At 40.4% G+C, this 21,961-nt stretch overlaps 1 protein-coding gene across 1 annotated transcript in view; it reads right to left on the bottom strand.

Moving 5' to 3' along the window:
• LOC134568034 (netrin-4-like) overlaps nt 1-21,961 on the bottom strand; it is a 55,676-nt gene that overhangs the window by 14,729 nt on the left and 18,986 nt on the right. Inside the window, exons 3-5 of the mRNA XM_063426272.1 lie at nt 18,414-18,674; nt 2,271-2,397; nt 1,445-1,633 (exon numbers count right to left, since the gene is read on the bottom strand). Coding sequence (XP_063282342.1) covers nt 1,445-1,633; nt 2,271-2,397; nt 18,414-18,674 — 577 coding nt within the window. The remainder of the gene's footprint in view (nt 1-1,444; nt 1,634-2,270; nt 2,398-18,413; nt 18,675-21,961) is intronic.

The raw sequence follows: 21,961 nt of genomic DNA, 5'->3' as shown, positions 1-21,961 counted from the left end.
TGGTTTTTCCACACGCTTCTTGCGACCCTGTTGACTATTTTGAATGAAACGCTTGATTGTTCGATGATCACGCTTCAGAAGCTTTGCAATTTTAAGAGTGCTGCATCCCTCTGCAAGATATCTCACTATTTTTTACTTTTCTGAGCCTGTCAAGTCCTTCTTTTGACCCATTTTGCCAAAGGAAAGGAAGTTGCCTAATAATTATGCACACCTGATATAGGGTGTTGATGTCATTAGACCACACCCCTTCTCATTACAGAGATGCACATCACCTAATATGCTTAATTGGTAGTAGGCTTTCGAGCCTATACAGCTTGGAGTAAGACAACATGCATAAAGAGGATGATGTGGTCAAAATACTCATTTGCCTAATAATTCTGCACTCCCTGTATGTATAGTGCCAAGGCATATATAGTGCGTGCATTGTAGCATCATAAAGCATGTATTTGTTTTAGTTTGTGTATGTTTTAACCCCAAAGTCTGTGTTACAGCGCATGATCACTCTGCCCCCTGTCCTTCCACTATCTGAAATCCTAGAACGGAAATCTCGGACAGCAACGGTCATACGTGCTGACACTCTAAGCCAATTAGTAGCTCCCCATTTATAAAAAGGTACATGCACAAACCTTGGGGTTAAAATGTTTGTGAAGGTGAGCCAGTACCAGAAATCTCCGGGCACCATAACAACGTCATTTCATGGAACTAGTTATGGTGCCCAGACTGGTTCATCAAGCAATAGCTATGTGGCAGAGTAATGCATTGAAGTTTTGTATACCGGTGCAGCATGGTTATAGCAACACATTGCTCTATTCATTTCCCACAGATAACAACAGATCCAGATTGATTGATAGTACGCACATTTTCTTTTTCCTTTTTCCTTTACACTGATTATTTTTTTATTTAACCAGCTCTGTGACTCCAACCCCCCAGAAAATGGATATTTAATAAAGATAAAATGTTTATGAAATACTCATAAAGACTTCATTGGAATTTCACTGATTCTAATGCAATAAAAAGATACCATAAGACAAAACATTTGACAAAACTTGACAATAAGGTGGAGCTACGAATGTCAAGCACTGTCGAGCTTGAGTACAGCAGTGACATTGGCTCATGGAAGATAATGAACCAGGAGCTGAAGAAGATTTACCAGATCAAGATGGTGGTGGCCGCGAGGCACAAGTTCAGGTAAGAAAAGACCTATCTTCGCCCCGGGCCTCCACACACTAAGCAATGATGTCAAAATATGCAAACACCACAGTAGGTGACAGAGGTGCTTTAAAGAAAAGGCTCCCAAGAGAAAATTTGTGAATTTTGACACTTCACAGTGGAACAGCTTACAGTAATGTGTAGTGTGTGAGTGTATCACAGAACTTCAACGCAAAACAAAAACACACACACGGTAATTTGTTGTGTCCACAAGTGTATCACAGTCTTTACTTACCTTTGCAGGCTACGGGGGAGCTGAGGGGCTCTGTTAGGTCTCTATAGTACCCAGACTTGCATCTCTGGCAGCGGTACCCCTCAGTGTTGTGTTGACAGTTCTCACAAACTCCTCCGGTTCTCCTACCGGAGGACAGCCAGACATCCAGGTCGAAGCGGCAGCTGGAAGCGTGGTTATGGCAACGACACCCTAATTGTGGAATGCAATACAGAAAGTGAATCTTACTCTGTATATCCATGTTCTAAATCAGAACATTGTGCAACCAACTAGAGGAAATCAAAATACAGAGTCAATGTCCTACCGGCTGCACCTACTCTTCAGTCTGAACTTACATATTGTAGTACACATTGTAAACCTGGTATATAACGAGATGTTAGGGTTAAACAAATTCTGATATCTCACAAGCCTCAGAGACTTGTGTTAACTCTTTTAAGGATCAACAACTGTCTATGCATTAGTAGCAGTCTCTTACTTCAACATACCTGCCAGATTTAGCAGGGGCAACACAAATTTGGGCTCTAGTCCCACTCTCATGAGCATCCTCAGTAGTGGAACACCAGAGAAAAGGGTGCCAATAAGTCCAGAATGTTATACCAAGCTGCAGATACTCAATAATCAAGACATTCTTTGCTGGTGCATTAGGTGCTAGACTGTGATATTTACAAATAATGTAATTTATCGTTAAGGATTTCATGGATCAGAGCCTTGCACATTTTATTTGGTCGAATTCTGGTATTCCATTCCTCACATTTTATCTGTACCAGACATAATCCTAGGCATGGTCAATTGTGTTGGCAAGTATTATGAAATCTTTACCCATACTTACGTCTGCATGCATTTGGTGCCCCAGTCTTTCCATTGCCAGGCCTCCATGGGTGATCATTGTATAGTGCGGCACACCTTTCACAATGATCTCCTGCTGTGTTGTGTTGGCAAACACACTTCCCATGTACCTGATCAAGAAGAAAACAGTACCATTAAAAGTAGCCAGAACAATGTGCAGCCGGGGGGGAGGAGGTGGGAATCCTGAGAATAACAGAAGGATGTGGCTGTAGTACATCATTGTGTGCCCCATTTATAATATACATACAAGACTTAAAATGTAAATTACTATGCTACTAGACAGGCCTAAATGTTATTCAAATTTTTACTCAACAATGGCTAGTGGGCGAATGGAAATTTTGATAGATGTTATATATCAGGGTCATTCACTAAAGTGAGACTCTAAGAGGAACTTAATGTGAATTTAAATTTAAAAGATAAAATAGCTGAACTGAAAAAAACACCACTAAATAAACTATCCTTTCCATTCAGCTACTCTGACCTTAAATTTAAAATTCTCCTTGAATTCTCACTTAGTGCATAACTTGTAACACTAGTAATATTAAAGGACCACTATAGTGCCAGGAAAACAAACTTGTTTTCCTGGCACTATGTAGTCCTTAGGTCCCCCCCGCCCTCAGGGCCCCCCTCCCGCTGGGCTTAATAGGTAACCCCTTCAGCCACTTACCTTTCTCCAGCGCCAGGCTCCCTCGGCACTGGTGACCTCTCCTCCTCCTGCTACAGTCAGCGCTAAATGCGCATGCGCATTCAAACCGCCCATAGGAAAGCATTACTCAATGATTTTCACAGTGAGAATCGCGGAAGCGGCCTCTAGTGGCTGTCAATGAGACAGCCACTAGAGGCTGGATTAACCCTCAGTGTAAACATAGCAGTTTCTCTGAAACTGCATTGTTTTCAGCTGCAGGGTTAAAACTAGAGGAACCTGGCATCCAGACCACTTAATTGAGCTGAAGTGGTCTGAGTGCCTATAGTGGTCCTTTAACAATTTGAAGAAATATTCACGAGACCTTTACACACAGAAACCCCTGAATTCAAACTGTCCTTGACACTACACAAATACACCCTTTTATTCGGCAATACAGAAACTCCAAACAAATACTTCCTTTAATTCGACAAACTGACACGCCACACAAATACACCATTTTATTCGGACATACGGACACTCCACACAAATACACAATTTTATTCAAACATTTTGACACTCCACACAAATACATCCCTGTATTTACACAAGTTGATTTACTAAAGTAAGTATGAATGAAAAGCCATCTGGCTGTGAATGGGCCATTCAGACTGCTAAATCTGTACATTGCTCACACTATTAAACAATGTCTGGATTTGTAGCCAGACCGAATACTACAGGACAGTTGAAATTCAGACCCGAAAGCTTCAAATCTGGGCCTGGAATTTAAAAATCTAAACTATTTGCCCGCGAACAGCACTATATTTCCATGGTAAGTTTCATAAAAGATGAGACTCTCCTATCAGTGCCGTCTACTGAGATTTCAAATACTTCATTGTTGCCCAGTCACTATTAAGGCCCCATCCCTTGTCCCCCCATGACCCTACCCCATGGTATTGTGTGGGGGCTTTAAATAATACAAAGGGGGGTGGACAGATCACTGTCCCCCATCTGCCCCTACCTGGTCAGCAGGTGAGGTCATTAAATATAAACATTTTTAAAATATATTTTTTTATAATATTTTAGAATACATGAGGGTAGAGGGGGAATCTAATGTCCTCCCACCAGCATCAAATAGTACTTCAAGTTATCGTTTGCTTGGAAGAATCGAGTGATCGATTTGCGAATACAATTCTGTTTAAAATCAGTGCTTTGTACATAATCCGAATCCTATACTTTGTATAAGATTCCGGTGTGAAAAGCACTGATTTTATTTATTTTTTAAAAATGTATTATTGTTATATTTTGAAACTCAGATAGGTATTAAGCCAAATTGGTTCTCATTTCTTAACGGCTAATAATACCCTTATCATCATCATTTGTTTCAGTTTGACTTTTCTTTTCTTTACTGTTTTGGGCTTCTGATTTATTTGATCTAAAAAAAAAAACTCTCTTTATTTAAACATTTATTTTTTGCATGCATATACTACATGGCAAACATTTAGAAAGTGCGACAATAGATTAAAACTATTATACATTTAGCTGATTAAGTTATTGTTATTATTTAGATTTGTACAAGACTAATGTATATAGTGTGTACCAACATTCATTCTTCACATACATAATGAACGCACAAATACATGGAAATCAAAATAGTTATTAAAATAATAAAGTATGGCAGGTGGGGAAGAGGAGAGGGGGATATGATCTAGTATAATGTTCAGACTTAACCCAGGGAAGCAATATAAATGTTAACAATTGAAATACAGTTTGATGATATATCCTAAACCAGAAAATGGGTTTCCCGGAGTTCTATAAAACCCCTTCTATATTTCGTTACATGTTCTAATTGGGCAGATTAATTTATACGCATTCAGTATTTAGGCAAAATCAACTGTATTTAAAATAGAGATTTTTTTCCAGTTTGACCATATAGCTTTGTGCATGAGATCTCGTCAGCATTTCGATAAAACCCCCCTTTTGCCCTTGTATTCTATCTGACTGGTCATTTCTGGCCACTTAGACTCTGAGGATATCTTCCAGTTTCTGGCTCATATAAGTTTTATAGCCATAAAAATATTTGTCATATTTTAAAAATAATGAGAATATTTTTTTTTAAATCTCTGCCAAGCCATTACATTCCCACCACATATGGTATAGTGTTCCTACCGAACCGTAACATCTCCAGCAGAGATGCGAGTAAATATATTTGGATTTATTGATTCTGTAAGGAGTATGATGTTATCTGTGAATAATTTTGAAAAAGGTTTCATGTAGGCTAAGGGTGATTTTTCTGACTTGTATAAAAGCCTCCCCCATTCACCTACTGAAAAAGCTTTATTTAATTCCTCTTCCCAATTACTCAATGATTGACGTTTATCTTTTTCCTCAAAACATTTTAATAATTGGGTAGTTCTGAAGATGTGTTTGTTTTTGAAATGTTTATTAATAAGATTTTCAAAGTCAGGGTATTCCTTAATCTCTAGGGAAGTAATCAAATGTTTAATGCTGATATAGTTATAGAACTCTTGTTCTAAAAGTCCAAATTGAATTTGCAATTCTGCAAATTATTTAAGTTTCCTTAATGGGGCTATTTGTGAGAAATTATGGATATTACAGTGTCTCCATTTAATTAAATCAATATCTCAGATATGAAACTGTAGGACTTCAATAGGTGTAGACAAGGAGAAACTGATTAGAAAAGCACTGATTTTAATGTCAGGCTGACCGGCTCTCCCCTGCAGCCGGTTACTTCTAGTAGCGTGGCAGAGTGTAGCCCTGAGCTTTCCACCCGCAGAGCCCAGCCTCTTAGCCTGGTGTCTGCCGCAGGCTGTGTCGAGGGTGCAGGTTGTATGAATGACATCATATCCTTGCTCCCTGTGTATCACACAGCGCGGCTGGCGCCCAGTGATGAGGCTGGGCTGCAAGACAGGTCTCCACACAGTCGGACAGCATTCACCCCAGGGACCAGACTGAATTGTGACTGTGTGAATGCATGTATGTCTCTGTATGCCTCTGTATGCATGTATGTATGCATGTATGTCTCTGTATGTATGTCTCTGTATGTATGTATTTCTCTGTATGCATGCATGTATGTCTCTGTATGCATGCATGTAACAGTATGTATGTATGTATGTATGTCTTTGTATGCATGTTTCTGTATGACGGTATGCCTCTGTATGTATGTATGTCTCTGTATGCCTGTATGTCTCTGTATGTACGTTTATGTATGCCTGTATGTCTCTGTATGTATGTGTCTGTATCACGGTATGCCTCTGTATGCCTGTGTCTGTATGACGGTTTGCCTCTGTATGCATGCATGTCTCTGTATGCCTGTATGTTTCTGTATGCATTTATGTATGTGTCTGTATGCCTGTATGTCTCTGTATGTATGTCTTTGTATGCTGTGTATATACAGACATATATATATATATATATATATATATATATATATATGTCTGTATGATGGTATGTGTATGCATGCCTTTGTATGTATGTATTTCTCTGTATGCATGCATGCATGCATGCATGTATGTATGTCTCTGTATGCATGTATTTATCTGTATGCATGCATGTAACTGTATGCCTTTATGTATGTATGTTTTTGCATGCTTGTTTCTGTATGCCTGTATTTATGTATGTGTCTGTATGATGGTATGTGTATGTATGTCTCTGTATGCATGTATGTCTGTATGTGTGTATGTATCTGCCTGTATGTCTCTATGCGACTGTGTCAGTATGTTTGTGTGTGTGTGTGTGTGTCTGTGTGTGTGTCAGTATGTCTGTGTATGTGTGTCAGTATGTCTCTCTGTGTGTGTGTGTGTGTGTGTGTGTGTGTCAGTATGTCTGTGTGTGTCAGTATGTCTGTGTGTGTGTGTCAGCATGCCTGTGTGTGTGTATGCCAGTATGTATGTGTGTGTTAGTATGCCTGTCTGTGTCAGTATGTCTGTGTGTGTGTATGTCAGTATGTCTGTCTATGTGTGTACCAGTATGTCTGTCTGTGTGTGTGTCCGTATTTCTGTCTATGTGTGTACAATTATGTCTCTGTGTGCGTGCCAGTTTGTCTGTGTGTGTGTGTCAGCCAGTGTGCCTGTATGTGTGTGTGAGAGTCAGTATGCCTGTAACAGTGTGTCTGTGTGTGTGTTTATGTGCCTGTCAGTGAGTGTGTGCATATGCCTGTCAGTGAGTGTGTGTTTGTTAGTGTGTGTCAAATCAGCAAGTGTGTGTGCCCGTCAGTGAGTGTTCCTATTTAGGTGACTGCCCCCTCTCACAATCACATGGGAAAGGTGTTTTTATTCTCATCTTGGTGTATTGGGCCACTTGACTGGATTTGCACCCAGGCCTAAGGCTGCCAGCCCTCCCCTGACAAAGATTGTCATCAGAATTTGAACTTTTTCCACAGAATTTTGTCCATTGTGACGAAATCGAGGCTACAATGAACAGCCCTCATAGGGGTATTTATTAAGGTGAGAATTCAAAGTGAATTTCAAATTTAAGGCCACAGTGGTTGACACATTCTCCAATGAAGCTATGCTTTCAGTTTAATTTTGACTATTTTAGCCTTAAATTTGAAATTCCCTTAGAATTTTCACGTTAGTAAATAACAAACACTGTTACTGCATGGTGAGGATAAAACATGTTAAACAGAGAAATAGAATCTTGCAAAGCGTAGGACAAAATATAAAATTTAAAAACAAAACAAAAAAACTATTTAACTAATTGAATGTGCAGATATTTCCAGCTCTGCCATTTTGCCAACTCACTGTTTTGTAATTAAACAACTCATTAATGTCAATCCATGAACATTCCTTGCCCTGTATAGTTGCTGTTACTTGTACCAAGAGCTTACATGGTCCAGATTTTACAGCAGGTTTTTTCCCCCAGTTTTTGTTGAACACAAATACGCTCAATGCCTCACGTATACAACAGTAAAATGAATCTTTCAGACTGATACAGCATCTAGCCTTGATTCCAATTGGCCCCTCTTTTTTTTTTAAATGTTTTTTTTGCAAGAAGTCAAAACAGATACAGCTGATGGCGGCTTTGCGATTCTGAGCAGATCAAGTTCTGCAGTCCTCGTGTCACTCTGCCAGTAATGTTTTCATCCAGAGTAATGCTGTATTTTTGTAATTTTTTTCCCCTGCGTCCAGCTGCTCTTTGAATTGTCGATCTAGCAGTAGAAAAGCACAGTGCCCGGGGGTGACCCTGCCTGGCACCGCTTAGATCAGATAGTTTGGAAATCTTCCTGGGGATTTATCAAGGGAAAAAAGACACAAGATGTTTGGACAAGAGATGATTTTTGGAAATGGAGGGGACTTACAGGAGGAATGCATACACAGCCACTAAGAAACGCACTGTGAAAAACAAACGTTACCTCGGGTGACCTGGAGACCCTGGGGAAAAATATTGCAGAAAATGTATATCTATTTATGTATAAATGTGCATATTGGGGCCTTCCTGGCAACTCAATAATGAAATGTATTAAAACACTAGATATTTAGTTATCATGATTCATTTTCTTTATTAAACCTTTTTTAGAATAGGACAAATTAACCACCCATTCTAAAATAATAATAATAATAATAATAATACTTCTGCAATTGAAAGATTGGCTCAGTGACAGCATTCTTCTATTTAAACATGCCATATACTCAATAAACTCCTGGAAAAGCCTCCATTAGAATCTTCCCAGGCTCAGGGGGCTCATCGGGTAGCCCATGCACTCAAGGCCACACAGTGGACATCTTTTATTGGGGGCCCAATTCGGCCCTTTAGCAGCCCGACAGGGCCCCTTGATCTCTACAAAGCTGTGGTGCTGGGAGGAAGTGAGTACAAGTCACTTCCTCGCAGCTTACCAACGAGCCGTGCAGAGGAAAGGACCAGAGAGGAGGGAGACTGAAAGCCAGGACCAGGGAAAATAGAGAGCAGACTCCCATCACATAGCCAGATGTCATTGGACCCGAGGGAAAGCACCCAGCTTCACCGAAAAGGTATGGAAGCAGGGGTGTGGCAAAAAAAAAAGTAATGTGACCTTTGTGTGTATATGTTGTCATCTGTGTGCATGTTTTATCTGTGTGTCTGTACATGTATTTGTGTATGTGTGCGTGTATCTGTATGCCTGTATGTGTTATCTATGTATCTGTGTGTTTGTAGGAGTGTCAGTGTTTGTATCTGTATCTGCATGTGTGTGTCAGTGTGTCTGCATGTATTTGTCTGTTTATCTACATGTGTGTCAATGTCTGTATCTGTATGTGTGTCAGTGTGTGTCAGATGTTTAGTTACCTGTTAGTAGGTTCCCTCTTTAGTGAGAGTTCCTATATAAAGTACTGGCATTTAATCTTAACAGAGAAAACAGGGCTTTTGTGAGTCATTTTATAAAGATGTTCTGGAAACTGACATAGAGGTTCAATTATCCAGGTTTCCTAGGTAATAATCAATACTTTGCATGTATATGTATAAAAGAGCTGATTACCGTGGGTGAGGCTTGGCCTGATTATCACAGCAAATGGGTATCTGCTGTTGATCCCCTACTGGAGAGGTGCCAGCTGTGAGTTATGCAGAAAAGGAGGGGTGATGCAGCGGTCGGGACCTGCCACTACCCTCTGTGGATTAGTGTACACCAGCCTGCAGGGCCTCATGTTTAGAGAGAGGGACACAGCTTTGCCCCTTAACAGATATCCTGATCAGTGTTGTACATAGAATATTTGGCACCTATAGCACAACACTAACGGCAACCTTTTTTAGTGGTTATGGTGCTAGGAGGCGAAGTGTCCAGTCCATCCGTTTTTTTGTCAAACCTTTAAAAAAAAAAAAACAGAGGTTTTCCTGCTATACAATGCCTGCCCTCTTTGTTCTTGTACCTTCCTCCCCTTCCTGTACCCCACTTGTGTTTCCAACTTCTCTCTTCCCACTTGCTCTCCGCTCTACCCCTGTTAGTAATAATCACTAGTGCCTTGACTGGATGTGTTGGAGAGCTTACTGTTGCTGGTAAAAAAAATTACTGACCTTCCCCTCTGGTCTCTATGATGAATCCTTAAGACAGCCAATGAGTTATGGGAAGCCTTTGCTGCGAATGGACGCCTCGGCTCTGTGTACAAACGAGCAATATTGGCTTATTTATAACAAAAATACACCTCAAATCAAGGAAATATTGTGACCCAGATTGGTCTGAATGAAGATGGGTCGCAAATCCGGAAAAGCCCAGCCTGATAAATCCAGATTGGGTTGTGATATCGGAGATCTCTTCCAACAGGCCAGAAGTGCTGCTGGGCCTACCGGGAACCTTCTTCTTGGCTACACAGACTCCTCTGAGAAACTATCACTCAACAAGGAGGACGATCCCCTACCTCCGAGGCCAAAAGCAACTAATGCCCAACAGCAAACAGACTCCTCGACAGTCATGACAGCGGTGCTGAAGACCTTGCTGGCTGAACTGCAGGCCACACTGTGAACGGACGTGGCTGCAAACAGATTAGACCTCATGGGCCTCACGGGTCGGCTCCAGGCAGTGGAACAAACCACGATCGACCACACACCACGACTCAGGACCCTGGAGAAGTCTTCCCAAGAGGTACATCATTTCCTGGAGACCCAGGAAAGGCGCAGAGCGGCTCTCAAAGACACACGCCGCAAAAGCAACCTCAAGATACGAGGTATATCAGACGAAACTGAAGTGGCTGAATTTCCTCATTTATTAAGAAGGCTCTTCACAGATTTACTCACCCCTAAGCAAGCCAAGAAGATACAGCTGAAGGGCTGCTCAAGGCTCCCTAAGTCAGCCAGAGCGCCCACCACAGCGACACGTGACGTGATGGTCCAGTTTGCATCCGGTTGAGACAAGGAGATCACCTCTCAACTTTGAATCCATGCAACTTCGACGACTTGTCCTCTGGCACACTGGCTTGGAGACGATCCCTTCGTTGATCACCACGATCCTCCGGACGCACCAGATCCGCTACTGATGGACTCCACCACGTACACTCCCTGTGTCCCATGGTGACACCCAGCTGTCCATCCGAGACATCACGGCTGCAGAGGCCGCATTGAGAACTCTGGGCCTGCCACAGGACTTGCCCCCCGGAGCCTTACCTGCAACTCCCTCTCATAATTGGGACCCATCCAGAATTAACCCGTTCATCCCGAGGCGTCCCACCGCTGATCCATATGTCTCCGCAATGACCTGAGACCTGCAAGCAAGTTGTAGCCTGGCGGCTATGCAGTCCAAGAGAACATTGCTGTTCCTGAGCTTGAAAGTACCCCCTTTCAATTTCATATGGCTCATTTTTTCTTTTGACCCACAGCCGATAAGATCACCTTTTAAATATTAATTTCATAGTTTCTCTCCCATTCACACTACCGAGCGATAACAGCTCCATTAATCTCCCCCCAGCGAGGTGTACCCTAGCATGTGTCTGCCTCACAACTTAACTGACCCAGTCGTGTCGGCCCTCAACCAAAGGCGACCTAGAAGCACTAATCCATGACATGTTTTTATTTTTCCTTTTATTTTCCTTTTTACTTAAAGGTCACATGCATTCAATTTACTTTCACGATTTATTTGGCAGGTGACCCCACAGTTACTCCCTCCGCATACTAGTATGCCCTGTTCCCCCTTGCCATTACATGCGAGGTTTACTTTCTGTTCCTATTTTTATCAAATAGCGATCACATGCATTCTGTAAAACTTAGCGATTGGCTAGCAATGTGATACTACAGTTTCTCACTATGTTTATTACTAGGATTTGCTTCCACGTACTCTCAAAAAAAATTTGCAACTATCATGCATGCCATTACAATATCAAGAAATGTAAATGCTAATGTGCTAGACTCTGCTATTGTGACATTGTCAGCCTGCTTGTTATCCTGTTTTACACAAAATAATGAATTTATAAAACAAAGAATTAGGTGTCTAAATGAAAGACTTTATCAATATGAAGCTAAACGAGGGCAGAGACCTAGAGAAACATCTGATTTAAATGTCACAGTTAATTATCATTTAGATTCTGGAAGAAAACTTAATGAAGTGATTCTGATTTCATTAATTCAAGCATTATCCCAGGCTTCCCCAAACTCCGGCCCTCTAGATATTGCTATACTACAACTCCCATGATTCTCAGCCTATCTATTTCATTCCTATACTCGTGGGAGTTTTAGTTCAGCAACATCTGGAGGGCCGGAGTTTGGGTAAGCCTGCACTAGACCCTAGAGAGAATCTTGCTGTAAAATGTTATAACACACCTTAACCCCTTAAAGACGGAGGTAATTATCCAAGTTCTGAACCAAAACAAAGTCTTGAGCTATAGGTTTGTTCCACCATGACAAGTACATGTTAGATATATTTTTTAAAGGGCAGAAAAGGCATTCATTTAACATCCTGTAGGTTTACCAAACACAGCATTACGTGAATAGAATATGAACAGAATGTTAAAATATCGAGAGGTAAAAGGAGGAACAAAACAAATATAAGAGAACTCAAAAAGATTCATACACCAGTCCTGATGGTTAAATGCCTAACATGTTTAGCAACTAAATAAATTTTTTAGGCTAACCCTATACCATTCCCTACCCTGCTGCTATATAACTCATAACTCTTTTTCGACACTTGCAATAACTCTAATCATACGCCTACCCTAAAATTACCCTTATCCTCAACCCTACACTATCTTTAACCCTAAAGCAGCATTAACCCACACCCAGCATTAGCTTTTACCTTACCCTCACCCTACGCTAACCCTAACCCTACAGTTAACCTTACCCTACTCTTACCACTAACCCTCTCCCTAACAGTACCATAACCCTAACCCCATCACTATCCCCAACCCTAACCCTAAGGTAATCCACTGCTAATATCAATTCTTAGAAATGGATTTGCTATTGAACACAGAAGATAGTGGTATGTCTCCATCATCTACTGGCCGTTTTCAGAATTACACCTAGTGTAATTCTGAATGAAGCCGGGATCCCAGCTAAATATCCACAATTATAACACAATTATATCACATGTGGCTGGGAACAGGCTGAGAGACTCTACAGGAGGGTCTCCCCTGGGCAGCCTGCAGTCTTCTATCGCAACCCATAGCTCATTGGTCAGTCTGGGGCCACTGAAAATGTCCCCAGATGACTGACAGAAGCCTCATGTATCCACTGATACCTGGGGTTAGTGACGTGAGCAAGGATGTGAGCAGGGATTTAATCCTGTTCACACCACAATGTGTTAATAAGTATTTAAATGTAGCTCATCTAAATGTTTGGGGCTACTATAAATGGCCCCAGCAAACAGAGGGGCTTTCTGGTTTAGCCTTGCTTACACCAAATCTGTAGGTTGTTCTGTGCCATCCTACAGTCATTTAAGCCCACTCTGTGTAGGACGGAATAGAACGCACTAACAGAAGAAGAGTCAGTCAGGAGAGCTGAAAATGCAGGCGGCTGTGAAACTCAAACATTTGCAATACAAAACATGGACAAGAATATCATAAGAAACAAATCAGCTTCTAACAGCAGTCAAAGCAATACATTTGCATGCAAAAAGGACAACAATTAAAAAAAAAGGTTTATTTGTAGAAATAAATCCATCTTGCCAGATGCATCAAAAAAGGCTACCATAGGCCAGAAAATGCCTTTACATTGCATCAAAAAGACTACCATAGACAAGAAAAAGCATCTACATGTCAGAAGAGAACATCGTAATTTGCTTCAAAAACAGATACAGTTATCAGAAATAGTTGGATTATCGATTCAGGTGCAACATTGCACATGTGCAAAGATTCTAATTTATTTTAAAAAATGTAGACTATATGGTGAGAATAACTAAAGGCAACAAACTGTCTATACAAGGACATGGAGAAATTACAGTACAAAATGTAATTTACTTACCTGAACTTACAGATAATTTGTTCAGTGTTTCAGCAATAACCTCCCAAGGATATCATGACATGTGCACAGTCGTCCTTGTCGGCATATGCACAAAAACCCCCGCCACATACTTAATTATAATAATGACACTGACACCTGGGTTTTGGCAAAAATATATCACAGCTTTTATTTATTATTAACATAGAATTATAAAGGTCGTTGTCACACAACAGGCCCACGTTGGCCTGCACAGTTTACCACATTATTTTAAAATTTAACCCCTTGACAATGACCCACCCCACCGTAACATCATAACATAATACACCAACATTGTAACATATTAGCTTAACTTGAAACATGACCATTGCCACCGAAGGGCATCAACCATTGCCACCAAGGGCACCATCCATTGCCACCAAAGGGCACCACCAGTGTAGGGGCATACCGAGACACCCCTAAACACCCTGGTTCGGAGCTACCTACGAGCTCGAACCTACCAAACCAGTCCAAAGGCCTACCTATTAGCCCTGAACTCCAAACTGTCCCCCCTCTCACTCTTTTCTCCCCCCAACTTTACTCTCCATCCCCCGCCGCCGTGACCAAACGGGAAACACCTGAAAGCAAAGGGAGGGTGGGTGGGACAACGAACAGGTAAGTGTAACTTTGGATTAAAAGTGCCGTTAGACCTAAGATGGCCGCTACTTATACCCCCCTAGTAACTCCTCCCTACTCCATGTCCTTAAACCAGCCCCCAACTACTGACAACTAGCTGCCTGCCTCCTGGCAATATCAAGGCCCATTCCCCTTAGCTGCGCTGCTCCACGGGCTTCATGTGAACTTCAATTATGATAAATGAAAAATAACAACAAAAAATGGCACAAGGTATAAGAATTGCTCAAAATGTATCTATTTGTGACATACCATTCTGATCTACAGAATAAGGTTTAGCAAGAGGAATAGACATAAAACCTTGTCAGAATGATAATAACAGGGAAGCATGTGAACACTGTCCAATAGAGGAAGGTACGAGGCCCCCCTAGTCCCAAACAGAGTCAAAGATACTTCGTAAAACCTCTGCAACTCATTCACTCAGATATATGTGGTCCAATACAGCCAATGTCTTGTGGTTATAATAAGTATTTACTAACCTGCATTGATGATTATTCCAGATACTGAATAACTATTTCATGAAAGACTAAGCAGAAACTGCCAATAAGTTGAAGGCCTACATTGCAACAATTGGGAAGAGAAAATCGGGACAGGGTGAGCAGGGCCATGGGGTGCACTGATGCATGGAGCGCCACCATGGTCCTAGTGTACACCTCCAATAATGTGCTCACGCTGTGCTGCACAGGGGCAGCTCCTTAGAGCAGGATGCGGCCCCGAAATCGGGACTGTCCTAAAAAAAAAAGGGGCAGTTGGGAAGCCTGAGTTTAGGAGAAAGGCTCAAGCACTTCTAACAGACAATATTGGTGATTGCACCTTTCACCATATTACTACATATTTAAAGAGAAATAAATAGAACACTTGCATGTAATACCATACAGTCCAGAACAAAATTGTGTAGCTGAAATGGAGATTGTCAGGCACGTGCTGACAGATTCACAGACGCCCCAAAATACTGAGGTGATGCAGTTATGATAACTGCATAAACAGACAACCTCCAAATAAATTTCCATGTGAAGTATGGTTTGACAGAAGTCTTGACATGAAACACAGTAAAAGTGAGAAGGGTTGTTTATTTTAAAGAAAATAGTACAAGCAACAGGTGATATTGTTCTTAAGCAATGGCCAGATTGAAGTCTACATACAGGGTTCACAGAATGAGGACTTAGCAATAGATGTCTTCATTCAAAAGAGTACACAGGCAGAATGGAGAATAGAGCAAGGTAATGATTCTACTGAGCCGGATACTGTTGATCAACGTGATGAACTTATAGAACCAACTCCTAGGCGATCGTGTAGAAAGAGCAAGGGTTCCAGCTACTCGTCTGTCCTAATGTGCAAAATCCACATAAACATGTTAACTCTCATTTCAGGGGGGAATGGATAACGAAGTGGAAGCAAGCAGAAAAAGAAGAAAATTGAGGGGCGGGGCCGGACTGCCAACAGAATCAGACGTGCTCTGTCTGAGCTCCCGCTTTGGGGACCGAAAATCGGTGCAAACTGGAGGCAAACTCTCCCTATCAACCGACAACGGAGATCAAGCGGAGCCCCAGACCCTGGGGCACGAGGAGATACCCCTCAAGACCCTACCTGGGACCTACAGTAGCCCGAAGTCGGCCCGAAGCGTGTTGGAGCTTGAGCCGGGAAGAGACGGCCGCTCTCCTGGGTCTCCGGTTGGGGTCCGGCCTCTTGCCCAGCCGCAACCACTCTGTCAGGCATTCCTGCCGCCCTCACCACCAAGGGTCACCTGCAGTAGAGCCCATCCTGATTCACTATGCCGCGACTTACAATCCCCTGGCATTTCAGATCTAAAGCACCCAATAAGCTGGCGAATCATTTTAGTTTTTAACTCCCTTTTTTTGTTTTTTTGTTTTTTTGTTTGTTATAAGCATGTGTAACCATTTAAGCGTCATTGTTTAAAATGTTAAAATGTTATGAGACACATTCTCTACGCCTGCTCTTTGAGTCGGCTTTATAAGCCTGATCTCTAAACCTGTCTTATAAGCCTGATTTCCAAGCCTGATTTCCAAGCCTGACTCATAAGCCTGACTCATAAGCCTGAGTCATAAGCCTGAGTCATAAGCCTGTTTTCCCAAGCCTGATTTATAAGCCTGTTTTCAAAGCCTGTTGTTATACGCCTGTTTATACGCCTGTTCTTCAAGCCTGTTTCATCTTAAATATAACTCACTTCAACTAAACGAGAACATACACTGTTAACATATAGATCTCTTTAACTTAAAAAATTGGTGCTGTTTTTACATATGCCATGATGATGTCTTTCCCTACTGTCATTATTGTACTTGCCCATGCTGTCGTGGCTGTGCAAGCTCTTTTGTCATAACATGCACAACAAAAATAAAGAATAAAAAAAAAAAAAAAAAGAAGAAAATTAATTTAAACAAAAACAAATATATGGACTTAAACAAACTGCAATAGTGTGAAATACTCATAGAACAAAACTTAATTCAGAGGAAAGGAAAAACATGTCTATTTACCAGACAAAGAAATGGAAATTGGACTAATTTGCTAGTGTATGTATTATATGACGCGATTTTATGCAGTGAAAAACAACAGTATTGTACAGAGATTGTTACACAACTGAATAAAGAATAGAAGCCTTTTATTTCAGTAGGCAATTGAAAAAGGTGTTGCCAGTAGATATCTTCTCGACCAAAGGCACACGAGTCTAGATTTAATGAAGAATGTGAATCTCAAGGATGTACAAACATCCTCGCAGAGGAAAGTGGGACTTTACCCAACAATATGTATGCAGTAGTAAGTAAGCTTTTGTACCTAGCTAGAACTAATAGATCTGACATTGCATCTGCCGAGGGAATATTGTGCCAAAACATAAGCTCTCACAGTCAAAGAAACTGGATTGCACTCAAGAGAGTAGTAAGTGATCTCAAAGGATCTCTTCGTCTTAAAAGGAACCTATAGTCCTGAATATAGTAATCGTTATTTTAGGACTATAGGGCATGGAACATGGGTTCCCTTCAAGTAGTGTGATAATTGTCCTTCCCCTTTGCTCTGTAAAATTAAAGTTCACTGTGTCAGATGAAGCCCGAGGGAGGTAGGCAAAACATGGCACTATGGAACCAAGCAGCAGGAAGCCCCATGTGATACTGGGAGCCCCTGTTTGGGAAATTCACCACTCATTCGAGTAATCTGATTTTTAATTCTTTGTTTTTAATAAAGTGTTTGGATACTGCACCATTAGTTCCTGGGGTCTCTTATCAAACGTAGAGAAACTCTGAGGGCCAAGACACTGTGCTGCTGGAAATGTTACAAGCTGTGGGACATACCCCTCTAAAGTGGAGTGATAACATCCAGAGCCAAGGTTGAGAAATCTCTGGTAGATGTAAGTGGGACCCCCAGATATACACCATTCACTATATGAATATATTTTGAGCTTAGGTGCTCTGCGCTATTTGTTTATATTATTGTTTACAGATTTTATTTTAAGAAAACCATCTGCTAAGTATTATTTCAGGAGCACTTCTGCATTTATTTTTACTTTTCTGGTATTGAATTAAACAACGATAAAAAACAGATTATTTTAAAACTGAAAATGACGAATTGTCAAACTGTTTAAAATTGGTTTGACTACTTACCAAGGAACGGTAATGGGCTGTAGTGGTTGTGGTTCTTCTTCTTCTTATTATTATGTTATTTATATAGCGCCATCAAATTCCGAGTGCTTTACAGTGGGTGGACGAACAGACATGTAGTTGTAATCAGACAAGTTGGACACACAGGAACAGAGGGGTTGAGGGCCCTGCTCAATGAGCTTACATGCTAAAGGGAGTGGGGTAAAATGACACAAAAGGTAAGGATAGTATTAGACTAGTGACAGTTGCAGAAGAGGAATCGGTCGGGAGCTATTAACAGTTTAATTGATATGATTTTATGAAGAAGTGGGTTTTTAACGATTTTTTGAAGGAGTGGAGACTGGGTGAGCCTCATATGAAAAAAGTTTTGACTTACCAAAGTCTCACTGCCCTCTTTAAGCTCCGTCTGCTGACATTCCTCTGCATGTCCATTGCAAAGACAGCTCCCCCGCACGATCAGGTCATAAATAGCATAATAAGCAAATCTATTGGGCTTTTCTTGATGGAAAGCTTGGCAAGGACATTCCTGCCTCTTCAACAAGAGCAGCCGCAGGTTGGTCATTTTCAGCAGGTCCTGTGCGTGGGGACTGTACGGATCCTCAATCCTATTGGTTGGAGTGAGGGCTCGAAATATCACCTATAAACCAAAGACTGTTTGTGTCAATAGGATTTGATTGATGAAAAGGAATTTACACATGCTTTTAGGCTACATTTGAAATAATTTCCAACATGGATGTTTTTCCAGTTCAGTTTTTAACATTTACGATACCCTTGTCATATTTCCACAGCTCAAGGTTTAGTAAATAAAGCCTCAAAGGAACAATTTATACCCCGAAAGAACTTCATGGTGCATAATTGTTTTATGGCTTATCTGAAAGTCCCCTCTTTCAAAAAAAATATTCCCTTTAATAGAGTTCCTAGCTTACAATCTCTAGTCTCAAGTCTGCTGTCAGGATGCATATGCTGTAGAACCCTAAAGCTTCTCTATGAGAGTTTATACGATGGAACAGAGCTATCAAGACAGACCCTCTTGTCACTGGTTAGGAGATAAAAGTACAATGAACAGCTTTTTTATGGCACAGTTCAGAGCCCTGCATCTAAATCAGCCTTTCAACAGTCCAGCATTAGACATTATTTATTAACTATTTTGTTATTTTTCTTTGGCTGAATCTCACTGAATAATAATAAACAATTTACGGTATATGAATCAGAGTTTTTAGGCTTTAGGAATATACCCCTATACCAGAAGCTCCTTATTGGATGTCTGGTGTAGAACAGATGTGCTTGTGTGTACAAAATCACATCTCCCAACATTTAAAATGGACAACGAGGGCCATTTTCATTTAGGGTCGGTCGTGCATGTTCAGGAGCGAGGCTATTCTGAGATATTTTAGGTGACATACTAATAACAATATATGGGAAAAAAATGTAATTTAAAACAATGTATCTTTTCAGACTGATTTATAAACGCATTTATTGTAGTGTAAAGATACACTCAGACACAACAACAATGTGGAGCTCTTAAAAAAGATGGACATTTGGATAGCCCCAAAATCGGTTAGCCTCCTAAATAGAGACACTTATTTAAAATGCATAGGTGCATCATTAAACCCATGTGAAGTCACTGCATGATATCTCCACCCTCGCACTCTGTCAGCAAAATTCTTTTTTTTTTTAACCCTCAGGGGTTAAATTTATTTTATTAATTAATTTAAATATTTTAAAATTATAAATTTAGCTAGCTGGGGAGGGTGGAAATTAGTGGGGAATTGGGGGATTTAGTGTTAGGCTAACTAGGGGTTAACGTTAAAAAAAGTTTTAAAATAAGCTTTAAAAAGTTAAAAAAAAAGTTAAAAAAAAGTTTTAATAACGTTTAAGTTAAAAATAAAAAAAAAAATAAACCCTTTACCCAGTCCAAATAAAAATTAACCCCTTCCCTGCCAGTCTATCACTGCCTACAGTGATCAAAATACAGATCACAGTATTATACTGTGATCTAATTTTTTTTTTAACCCCTGACGATGAACTTTTATTTATTTTTTAACCCTCAGGGGTTAAATTTATTTAATTAACTAATTTAAATATTGTATAATTAAATATTTTGCTAGCTGGGGTTGGTGGGAGTTATGGGGAAATGGGGAATTTACTGTTAGTGCTGCTTACTGCTAGTTAGGGGTTAACGGTATAAGAAAAAGCTTAGAAAAATGTTAAATCTGTAAAAAAAGTTTTATGAAAGTTTAGGAAACTTAAAAAAAATTAATAAGCAAAACAAAAGTTTAAAAAATAGTTTTAAAAAGTAAAAAAAAGTTTTAAAAAGTTAAAAAATACATTTAATAACGCTCATTACCACTACACCTGGTACAAGCTAGCGGAAAAATGATCCCACGCTAAGGTTCAAAATATGCCTTTTGAAATACCCTGGGATATCTTCTTTAAGAAATGGTATGGCTTTATGGGGTATTTGGATTATATAGCCTGGTAAAATACTCTAAAATGGGACATGGGCACAGCGTAAAAATTAAAAGTTTGGAAAAAATGGAATGGCTGTGTCCCAAATGTGCCCCTCCGATGTCCACATATACCTGGCAAAGGTACATACGGGGGTATTTTTGTACTCAGCAGACATAGCTGAGCAACATATGAAGTATTATACAGTGGTAGTACACATATGGTTTGCAAAATATACTGTGCAAACTCACTTTGTGTGTCAAAAAGGCAGAAAAAACGCTTATTACCACTACACCTGGTACAAGCTAGCGGAAAAATGATCCCACACTAAGGTTCAAAATATGCCTTTTGAAATACCCTGGGATGTCTTCTTTAAGAAATGGTATGGCTTTATGGGGTATTTGGATTATATAGCCTGGTAAAATACTCTAAAATGGGACATGGGCACAGCCTAAAAATTTAAAGTTTGAAAAAAAATTGAATGGCTGTGTCCCAAATGTGCCCCTCCGATGTCCACATATACCTGGCAAAGGTACATACGGGGGTATTTTTGTACTCAGCCGACATAGCTGAGCAACATAAAAAGTATTATAGAGTGGTGGTACACATAAGGTTTGCAAAATATACTGTGCAAACTCACTTTGTGTGTCAAAAAGGCAGAAAATACGCTTATTACCACTACACCTGGTACAAGCTAGCGGAAAAATTATCCCACGCCGAGGTTCAAAATATGCCTTTTGAAATACCCTGGGGTGTCTACTTTTAGAAATGGTAGGCCTTTGTGGGGTAGTTTGAATTTAAAACCTGTGAAGATGCTTGGAAATTGCACATAGGCCCAGCGTCAAAATTCAAAGTTCTGTAAAAGCTGATATGGCTTGGTCTCCAATATGGCCCTGTAGCTTCACAAAATAGTGCCAAAGACATTCATTGGGGATGTCTTTTTACTCAGAAGACTTAGATGAGCATAATTTGGAGGTTTTGAACTTAGTGGCACATATGAAATATACAAAATGCCCAGCAAAAATGCAATCCGTATGTAAAAAAATGCCCCAAATAATTTTTTACCACATACTTTGGCATATATTGGTGAAAAAATGGGGGCATGCCAAGGCACAATATGCACCTTATGATATACCCTGGAGTGTCTACTTTTACAAATGGTAGGCCTTTGTGGGGGGTTTTGAACAGTCAAACTGTTATAATACTCCAAATGGAAGCATAGGCTTATTAAATCCGTCTCTCAAAATTCTACTGTTAATACTGAAAAGGACAGGTCTCCTGTATGGCACTGTAGCTTCACGAAATAGTGGCATAGACATACAATGGGGGTGTCCTTTTACTCAGAAGACTTAGCTGAGCATAATTTGGGGGGTTTGAACTTAGTGGCGCATATGAAATGTACAAAATACCCAGCAAAAATGCAATCCGTATGTAAAAAATGCACAAAATTATTTTTTACCACATACTTTGGCATGT

Source organism: Pelobates fuscus, chromosome 7 (assembly GCF_036172605.1).
Source record: "Pelobates fuscus isolate aPelFus1 chromosome 7, aPelFus1.pri, whole genome shotgun sequence".
Taxonomy (NCBI): domain Eukaryota; kingdom Metazoa; phylum Chordata; class Amphibia; order Anura; family Pelobatidae; genus Pelobates; species Pelobates fuscus.
The sequence above is the reverse complement of the archived record's forward strand: the minus strand, read 5'-3'. Positions and strand labels throughout refer to the sequence as shown.